Source organism: Bos javanicus, chromosome 16, assembly GCF_032452875.1.
Source record: "Bos javanicus breed banteng chromosome 16, ARS-OSU_banteng_1.0, whole genome shotgun sequence".
Taxonomy (NCBI): Eukaryota; Metazoa; Chordata; class Mammalia; order Artiodactyla; family Bovidae; genus Bos; species Bos javanicus.
In genome coordinates this window covers 39622389-39633172 of record NC_083883.1, presented here as the reverse complement: position 1 = coordinate 39633172, position 10784 = coordinate 39622389, and the positions used below count along the sequence as shown (strand labels likewise).

The 10784-nt window shown below is 41.7% G+C and overlaps 1 protein-coding gene across 1 annotated transcript in view; it reads right to left on the bottom strand.

The window, feature by feature from the left end:
* Window positions 1-2697: 2697 nt before the first annotated feature.
* LOC133227736 (dimethylaniline monooxygenase [N-oxide-forming] 4) overlaps window positions 2698-10784 on the bottom strand; it is a 38995-nt gene continuing 30908 nt past the window's right edge. Inside the window, exon 9 of the mRNA XM_061382598.1 lies at window positions 2698-5320. Within this exon, the coding sequence (XP_061238582.1) occupies window positions 4918-5320 (403 nt within the window). The 3' untranslated portion in view covers window positions 2698-4917. The remainder of the gene's footprint in view (window positions 5321-10784) is intronic.

Below are 10784 nucleotides of genomic sequence, written 5' to 3'. Positions count from 1 at the left end.
CCGACAGGGCCAGGGTTTGATCTCTAGTCAGGGAACTAAGATCCCACAAGTTGTGCACTGCAACCAAAACAAAATAATCTCCCCCTCCTCCCTCACACACACACACAAAGATTTAGGCTTTAGTATAGTTCAGGCTGTAATTCAACATGTTCCTTCCGAACCACGGATGGAGAGACTGGGCGCCCTCTGCTGATTGGCCCCAGAAAACTGTACTGTGGTTGACTGGTTTTCTGTCTTTCAAGTTAGTGGTGTTCTTAAAGGTTATTGGGAGTGATTTATTTCTCCCACGTGACTCTAAAGAGCTGCCTCTTCCTGTCTTCCTTCTTGGTTACTCCTCTTCTCTGCTTTTGTCTGCTGCCAATGAACCATTACATCTGATTATTTGCCCACCGTTCACTTGCCAGGTACCTGAAAGTTAACTGAAGGTGGCTGAGGGAGGCCGGATTGCCTGGGATGGGTAAAGTGAGGTCAACTGAGTGCAGTGGATTGTGTGAGTGTGATATTTCTGTCCTATAGAGTGAATGGTAGGTGCTCTGATTACCACCTGCATGGAGACTCAGTGTTGACTTGAAGAGCTAGCGTGAGCTCAACGTGGAGAGGGTGTTAGAACTTGTATGCATAAGAGGAGTCCAAGAAAATGTTTTGGGGCTTATTTCCTCTTACGTTGTTATATGTATGTACATTATTAAACTAGAAAATGCAATCTCTGAAGCTTAGTCCTTTCAAAAAAGAGACTTCCCCTACACTTGAAAAATTTCTTTTGGGGGAGATAAATCTTTAGAAATTGTATAACAGAAGTACTTTATTGTAATGCTGAGCTTTGAGCACATTTTATTGTTGAACAAGAGACTTTTACAGCTGGCTTATTTTTGATTTCCTTGAAAGAATTTAGGAAATGTGGTTTGCCTCCTAAAGCTTCTTTAATATTGTCAATTTCATTTAAATTACACTTTTATGTTAAAAATATGAATTATGTGATAAGTGATAAAGCTTAAAATGACTTTAATAATATTTCTAAATGTTATGGGACTATGAATCACCCTTGGGACTTGTGTTTCATTGTCAGTCGAGGAGGTGGATGGACCTCTAGCTGCTGCTCTGAGGGTCATCTTGCTGCTGCTACTGCGGCTAAGTCGCTTCAGTCGTGTCTGACTATGTGCGACCCCATAGACGGCAGCCCACCGGCTCCCCTGTCCCTGGGATTCTCCAGGCAAGAACAGTGGAGTGGGTTGCCATTTCCTTCTCCAATGCATGAAAGTGAAAAGTGAAAGTGAAGTCGCTCAGTCGTGTCTGACTCGTAGTGACCCCATGGACTGCAGCCCACCAGGCCCCTCCATTCATGGGATTTTCCAGGCAAGAGTACTGGAGTGGGGTGCCATTGCCTTCTCCGGAGGGTCATCTTAGGTCTTTACAATTTCTCCCGTCCTTTCGCTGACCCTACCCAGGACTGTACTGTGCAGCAGATCACTTCTCCATTGCCAAGGGCTTTATAGTTAATAGATATTGTTTAAGAATCATTAGGACCAGGTGGCCTCTATGCTCTGATAGTTCCCAGTGAGGAAAACCTTCCTTGATGTATTCTGGTACTCAGGAGACTAGTTAACTTGTTTAAAAATCTTAATTTAGGAATGCATGTCCTGTTTCCAGGGACATATGCTCAGACTCTAGGTAAACTGTAAAATTGTTCCAAGACCCCTTGGTGGTATGGAGTGCAGCTGTGAACACTTCGGGATCGTTGTCTGCTTGATCCAGATCCCACCCGGTGAGTAAGCTGCCTTGTAATATGTGATCCAGTGAGTACACGGAGCTGTCTACCTCATTTTTCAGTCTCAGGATACCTTCTCGGTTTGGTGGGCACTTTTTGTTCCTTCCATCCTCCAACAACACTGCTCCTATTGGTCAGTTTTAGTTGGTTTTGAAGATCTGGAATTAGGTGCTTCTTTGACCAGGGCTTGTTGTCAATAAAACCCTAGAGACACAATCAACAAGTTATGTCAGGAGGTCCACTCCTAATGATGGAGAGTAATTCTTCCTTTGGCATTACTGGCTTGCTGCATCCTGGAAGGTCTGTCTGAGAAGCATGTGAGTGGTGCCACGGCAATGACAGCAATGGACTCAGGTCTTGAGGGGAGAGGGGACACAGGGACACAAGCGGGATCCTCGCTGGAGGGCCCACCAGGTGATCCACCAACAGCAGAGGCCAGACTCCCTGATTAGGCAACACGGAATAGAGCCAGGCCATAGTTTTCAAATCCTTTAATTCAGAGAATTAAAAATGTCTTCAAACTCTTCAGCTGTTAATAGTTAATTTATTATGTAAGTAACACCCTATATTGTCTCACTTCATGTTTACTTTTGAGGTAGGTGATATTTCTTGTCACCTCATTTTCCAAATGAGGACACTTGAGGCTCACAGAGGCTAAGTAACTTGATCAAAGCTTCACAGTTAATGGCAGAGCTGGGATTATAATCCAGGTTGAATCCAGTTAGTGCTTTCCATCAGTACCCCTGGCTCCCAGTTGCTGATCAGTTGTATACATTCTGACTGCCACATGGATCGTCTTATAAAATTAGATGTTGGTGGACAGTCCTTGTTCGTTTGCAGAGCTGAAGTAGTCTGAAGTAATTTATCAAGTTGGCAGAAGAAAAGAATGTGGGTGGAAGAGAGACAAGGAATGTCAGCCAGTGAAGCCACTGTTTAGTCATCAAATATTTATTTTGCAGTATTTTTATCAGGCAGTGTTTTAGCTGAACAAGATGATGGTTCCTCTCAAAACACCACCATTTATTTGGAGATGGACACAAAAAGAAAATTACATTAATGTTATAGTAACAACAGAACAATGATGGAGTAGTATGTGAGATGGCAGTCATGAAAAGTGAAAGAAAGTGAAAGTGTTAGTTACTCAGTCATGTGCAACTCTTCTGCAACCCCATGATCTGTAGCCCCCCAGGTTCCTCTGTCCATGGAATTCTCCAGGCAAGAATACTGGAGTGAGTTGCCATGCCCTTCTCCTGGAATCTTCCCAATCCAGGAATTGAACCTGGATCTCCTGCATTGTGAGCAGATTCTTCACCATCTGAGCCACCAGGGAAGCCCAGTCATTATGTAGTGGCAATCAGCTCTGCTCTGGGGACTCAGAGAAGGCTTCACAAAGGGAGATAATCAAGCTTGCCCTAGAAAGACAGGTGTGAATTTGAGTAGCTGGAAAAGGCAACAGCTTATGCCAAAGTGAGGAGGTATGAGTACTAGATGGTAGGATTTTGAAGAGGAGGGGTAGCTACAGCCCAGGATTCTGGTGACCTGGGCAAATGGACTCAGATCAGGAAGAGTCTCCTCTTCAGGGCTAAGGAATTTATTACCTCGAATCCAGGGAGAAACTTTGAAGGATTTTTAAACTGGAAAGCAACATGTCTGCTCTGGATCCTTTCTGGTTGTCCTTCCACACACACTCTCCATCACCTTTTGCTCTGCCCTGTGGCCTAGGAGGCTGACCTCCACAGGAAACATCAGTTGGTGTATCGTATCCTAGGAGTGCCACAGCAAAGTGGGTGGCTTATTCTTTCACAGTTCTGGAGGGTAGGATTCTGGAATTGTTGTTGGCAGGGCTTTTTTTCCCTCTGTGGATTTTGAGAGAGAATCTGTTCTGTGTCTCTTTGAGTGTTTGCTTGCTTGGCGACCCTTAGTTTGTAGATGCATCATTCCAACTTCTGCCTGTCTTCACATGGTATTCTCTACTGTAACTGTGTCTCTGTGTCTTTTCCTCTCTCTCTCTATGAAAAAATTATTTGGCTGCACTGAGTCTTAGTTGCAGTATGTGAGATCTTCAGTTGAGGCATATGGAATCTAATTCCCTGACCAGGGATCAAACCTGGGCCCCCTGCATTGGGAGCCTGGAGTCTTAGTCACCACACTGCCAGGAAGTAGCTTTATCCTCTTTTTATAAGGATCCTCTTTTTATATTGGATCTAGCTCACCCTATTTCAGTATGATCTCAACTTATGTACATTTGCAAAGATCTTATTTCCAACTTATGTATATTTGCAATGGCAACCCACTCCAGTATTCTTGCCTGGAAAATCCCATGGATGGAGGAACCTGGTAGGCTACAGTCCATGGGGTCGCAAAGAGTCGGACATGACTGAGCAACTTCACTTTCTTCCTTTCACTTTCTATTTCCAAGTAAGTTACCTGTGGCACCATTCACAGGTACCAGAGGTTAGAACTTGACTATATTTTGGGGGGGAATGAATGCAATTAAATCCACAATAGTCAGTAACCTTGCCTTCTGAATTTTGGTTGGGTTAGGCCATTGAGAAACATGGGCAGATCAGAGGGAGGGAAGAACGTAAGATTAGGCAATGAATTTCCCTAGCTCTGTTCTTTTGGGGTCACCATGGACTGCCTTCAGTGGTGAGCTGGAGATCACAGCTCTTGAGAGGTGGTCCTCTCCACATAATCTCACTCTCTTATTCATATTTGTTCTCCCTTTGCCTCATTAGAAAAACTATGGATGGTAAAAGCATCTCACGGTTACTAGTCTGGGAGTATTTCATTCTACTTATGATTTTCCTACACTCTGCTCAAACCATTGGACATAATCTTTACATTAAAGTTTCCACAAATTAGCTAATTTGAGTTCTGTCTTGTCCCTACCAAGATCTTGATGGAAACGATGACAGTATTTTTTATTTGAGAACAACTGCTTAAGTAAAGGAGGCAAGAAAGGAGGTACTGAGACTTGAGAGGAAGATAGAACAGTAATTAAGGTAAGAGATGATTAGACCTAAACTTGTATGATAACAGCTATGTTGGAGAGGAGAGGGGAAAAACACAAGATATTTGGGAACAGAATTAATATGACTGGGTACAATCCTCATAACCCATCAGATTTATCCTCACCAAATACTTATTAATTAAGGGGATAACCTGTCCTGTAGTTTTTCTGGCACCAATTTCAAAAAAATTGAAGATTTGTAGATCAGTAGAAAGGAAGCAAGCAGTATAGGTGCCCCCCAGGCTTTCAAATAATGTGACATGGAGGCAGGTTTGAAGGAACCAGGAATGGTTCGAGTTTTTAAGGGTTTCAGTGTCCTGTCCCACTGGGTCAAGATGGCATTTCGGGCTCCATCCCATTTCCCGGGGCCCATGAGGCGATACTGGTAAGGAGTACATGGTCCAAAGAAAACTTCCCATGCTAGTCTGGGATCCTTGATGAACAGGAGTGGGATGTTGGGCTTTACGCCTATGAAGGAAGCGAGGTCATCCATGTAGGAAATGTAGTCAATTTTGTCTGCACCGGGATCTTTCATCAAACCCCTGAGAGGGAAGAAGATGGATCACTTGATTTTCAAGTTATGAGTTTCTCCACCTCCCACCATTTTGTTTCTTTCTATTGGCGTCAAACCAAGTTGGGAATGTTTTCCTGTGTTGGGGAGAAAAAGTAAAAGGAGTTTATTTGCATAGGGTATTTGTGAGTGTAATTAATTTTGTTAAAGGAGATGTCAGAAGAAGATGATGTGAAGAGGAGCTTTAAACAATGTTTCAGGTTCTTGAATTTGATATGAGGGTAAAATCAGATCAGTCCAGATACCACAGTTATTGAACAAATAAACATGATCAGAAAGCATCACATATATAACCACCTGAATTATTTTTATTGATGTTAATTGTGAGTTGAGAGGATCATACTTGGTGTAGCAGAACTGAACATGACACAGATGTGAGTACAGTTGACCCTTGAACAATGAGGGGGTTAGGGGTATCAATCCCCCATATAGTTGAAAATCTAAGTGAAACTTGATTCCCCTCAAACCTAACTACTAATAAATTATTAGTAAACTAAAGGCCATACTGATAGCATAAACAGGTTAACACATATTGTGTATGTTATATGATCCTATGCTGTATTCTTAAAGTGAGAAAAGAAAATGATATTAAGAAAATCATAAGAAAGAGAAAATTTATTTACAGTACCGTACTGTACTCATCAATACCATAAGTTTATATTGTCTGTTTATAAGATGAATCATCTATCAGTACCTACATCAATATTGTCTTATATGATACAAAACACTGTAGATGTTATTTGTATTCCTAACACTGGACATCAAAAATGAAAAGATAATGTGAAGAAGAAATTCATATTGATTTACAAGTATAATGAATCATACATTGATAATGAAGAAGCAGTAGCAATATGATTGTTTCATGGAAGCCTAGCCTACATAATAATGAATAATCATTATAAAGTTTTTATGATATATGGTATTATAGTCATATTCATAGTACAGTATTGGAAACATTGTTACATTAAAAAAAACCCACTTACCTGTGCTGATGGACTGTTTCTCCAAATATGAAAGAAAGAGGCGTATTGTATAGTAATATAATTCTTTGAAAGCAAAGTTAGAAACCAATAAGAAAGCTAACACATTATTAATTTTATATTACTGTACATGTCACTCACCTTATGCCTATGTAAGGATGGGCTATCCACTCCCTACAAGTCTCACACATGAAGTTCTATATGATAAATACTTAAGCAGTGATGACGATGATGACACAAAAACTTCTCATTCAGTTCTTGCTGTGCAGGTTTTAGATTTTCACATTAAGACACATATACAACAGATAAATCTATTAACAGTGGGGCATGATGATTATTTACTATTCATTAAGAGGAAGTGGATCATCATAAAGGTCTTTATCCTTGTCATCTTCACATTTAGTAGGCTGAGGAGGAGGAAGATAAGGGGTTGATCTTGCTGTCTCAGGGTGGCAGAGAGGAAAGAGGTGAGGAGGTGGAAGGGGAGGCTGCAGAGACAGGCACATGTGGTGTGACTTTACGGAAATACTTGTGTAACTTTATGGCTGCTGCTGCTGCTGGTAAGTCGCTTCAGTCGTGTCTGACTCTGTGCGACCCCGTAGACGGCAGCCCACCAGGCTCCACCGTCTCTGGGATTCTCCAGGCAAGAACACTGGAGTGGGTTGCCATTTCCTTCTCCAATGCATGAAAGTGAAAAGTGAAAGTGAAGTCGCTCAGTCGTGTCCGACTCTTAGCGACCCCATGGACTGCAGCTCACCAAGCTCCTCAGTCCATGGGATTTTCCAGGCAAGAGTACTGGAGTCGGGTGCCATTGCCTTCTCCAACTTTATGGCAATACACTGTAATTTCTGTCTGACTTTTTTGCTTTTTCACTTCTCTTAAAAATGTTTCTATATGATACCAATTTTTCTTCCATCATTTGCTGTAGTTTCATTGCCTGTATTATAGAAGGGTCCATGCTGTAAAAGAAGTCAAAATCAGTCTTAAATAACTGGAATCCTTTTGCCAGATTGTCTGATGTCAATTTGCTTTCTGGCACTGCTTCTCCTATGTCTTCTTCCTCAGCCTCTTGCCCTGGTTTGGAAGCACTCATCCCCCTATCAAATTGTCTTCTGTTAATTCCTCTGGCGTGGGGTCTATTAGCTCTCAAATTTCTCTAAAATCCTTATCTTGAACTCCAGGAGTTGGTGATGGACAGGGAGGCCTGGCATGCTGCAATTCATGGGGTCGCAAAGAGTCAGACACGACTGAGTGACTGAACTGAACTGAACTGAAACCCTTCACTCCCACCTTCCCCCCCCCCCCCAATATCTACAATCTGTTTCATGATTTCCTTGACTGGTTTTGTTGTAAACCCTGCAAAGTCACACACAACATCTGGACGTAGTTTTCTCCAGCAGGAATTTATTGTTTCAGGCTTGGTGGCTTTCATAGCTTTTTATATAACCACGATGGCATCTTCAAAGGTGTAATCCTTCCAGGCTTTCATGATATTTTCTCTATTGGGATTCTCTACCATAGCACTGACAATCATTTCCATAGAGCACTTCAGATGCTTTGTGTTCTGGGTGGCCAGGGGATTATCCAATATCAAAAGAACTTTTAAAGACAGTCACTTATTGGCAAGGTACTTTCTGATTTTAGGGACAGAGCAGTGAAGGAACTAATCCAGAAAAAGGGTTGTCATTGTCCACGCCTTCTTGTTGTACAATGAAAAGATGGGTAGCTGGTATTTATCTTTTCCCTTCAAGGCTGGGGGGTTAGCAGTTTTACAGTTAAGGGCAGTCGTGACTGTGAATCCCCCCTTGAGAAAGGAATGGCAACCTACTCCAGTATTCTTGTCTGGAGAATTCCATGGATAGAGGAGCCTGGCAGGTGTGTTCAGACACGACTGAACAACTATCATGACCATAAACCCGACTGCATTTACACATGAATGGAGAGTTAGCCTATGCTTTCCTGCCTTAAATTCTCATGCTCAGTTTTCCTCTTTAATAATAAATGTCCTTTGTGGCATTCTGCTATCCGCCATCCCCAGGATAGGGCACTTTTGTCTGCATTAAACACCGTTTCAGGCAGATATCCTTTTTCTCCAGTGACTGTCTTAACGGCATCTTGGAACTCTGTCTGCTTCCTCTTGGTCAACAGAAGCTGCTCCTCCTGTTATCTTGACTTTTTTTTAAAGACCCTGCTTTCTAAAATCAGGAAACCATCCTTCTCTAGCATTAAACACTTCTGCACGTTTCTTTTGCTTTCAGTTGTCATATAATGACTTCACTATTTTTCAAATCTATAAAAGTCTATAAGTATGCCTTTCTTATAGCAATCCTGCACACACATAAAAGCTGCATTTTCTTTTTTTTTTGTGTGTGTACACATTTAGTTTTATTGTAACAAAGCAACTTGTACACTTTTAACGTTTAAAACTGAGCATCATCTTTCCTTTCCAGTGAAACAAAAAGAAAAATTTAAAAATAAACAGGAACAAAATTACAATAGAGAATGTCAATTGCAAATAAGATCCTACAGGTTCTGCTGATTCTCCCATGAGTGGCAGGGCTCAAGTCATCATTAGGAGAGAATTTTATTTTAAAAGTGTCATCTTAAACTGCAAGGATGTCCGTTAAACATCACAATTAAACATGCCAAAGAAGAAGCCATGTTGTCAAAATGCCCACTTAACCCACCCAAACATCTCAAACCCACCCTTTGCTGACCTTCTATAACCCCATTTTTTTAAGTTTTTTTTTTCTTTTTTTAAACAAGAGAAAGTAGACAGATACATGTTGGTAAATGCTAACTGCATTTTCAACACAAGATAAAAAAGTATTTCAGAAAAAGTGCAAGGTTTTCATGCCTGCTAGCACAGGTACAGTGATGGCTTCACAAATTTTCTTTTTTATAATGGTCCTTATGCTGAATTCATTTATTGTGAAATGACAGGCAACTGTAGCTGCAGACCTCAGTCTATAGTACATGTCAAGCAATTCAGCTTTTTCTTGTAAATTCGGGACTTTTTCCTGCTTCTTGGGAGCACTTCCAGCATCACTTGTGGCACTCTAATGGGTCCCGTGTTGTGATTCAAGGTTTACATTATTGCACTAATCACGATGGAAAATACATGAGGAATGTGAGAGATCACTTTTTACTGTGATACGAAATTTGCTGGAGAGATGAACTGTTCATGCAGGGATGATTAGTGTCATATGACATACTAAGCAGCTAGGTGAAACACCTGGGCTCATCACAATAGCAAAGGAGGGGAGCAATGAAACTACTGCAGTAGTGCTACAGGTAATTTGATGCTGCTATGATTTAACGCTGCATCTTTACACTGTTTGGGCTTCCCACGTGGCTCAGTGGTAAAGAGTCTGCCTGCCAATGCAGAAAACACGGGTTTGACCCCTGGGTTGAGAAGATCCCCAAGAAGAGGAAATGACAACCCACTCCAGTATTCTTGCCGGGATAATCCCATGGACAGAGGAGCCTGGAGGGATGCAGTCTATGGGGTCACAAAGAGTCAGACACGACTGAGTGACTGAGCACACATGCATGCTTTACACTTGTTTATATTTCTCTTGCTTGTGAATGGCACAATGTATGATCTGTGTTTATGTGTGCAAGTTTTGATACATTTTAAATTTTATAATAGATTTTTGTATATTTGTCCTGGTGAGAGACCACAGTGGCCTGTTCTGGGGTGGTTAGAAGCCAGGGTGTGAGAGGGGTCTGGATTCTGAATTTATCTGAAGGTAAGAGTTAACAGTATTTGCTGAGGATGTGAAAGAAAAAGAGGAGAAAAGATCACTCCAAGGTTTTTGACGTTCAACTGCAATAAGTAGCCATCGACCGAGATGGGGAAAGTCTCAGAGTAGCCCATGTGCAGGTGGAGGTTGGTGGTTAGTTTCTAGACATGTTAAATTGGAGATACCAGGACTTCCCTGGTGGTCCAGTGGTTAAGAATCTGCCTTGCAAAGCAGGGGACATGGGTTCAGTCCCTGGTCAGGGAACTAAGATACCACAAGTCACAGAGCAACAAAGCCCACGTGCCACAGCAAAAGATCTCATATGATGCAATGAAGATCCTGTGTGCCACAGTGAAGACCTGAGGCAGCCAAATACATAAATAAAATGTTTTTTAAAAATTTTGAGATACCTATTACCTATCTAAGTGGAGATACCTAGAGGGAGTTGGTTTAGGATTTGGAGTTCCAAGGAGAGATCTGGGTTAAAGACCCAAGTTTGGGAGCCATGAGTACATGATGTCATTTAAAGCTATAGGCCTGGGGAGGTCACCCACTAGTGTTAACAGAAGTAAGAAGAGGTTTGAGAATTAAGGTTGGGGTTCACCAATGTTTAGGAGTGAGGAAGAAGAGACACTTGTAAATACAGAGAAAGAATAGCCTGAGAAGTAGGAGAACAAAGAGAACAGGGTTTGGGGCCAAGTAAACAAAG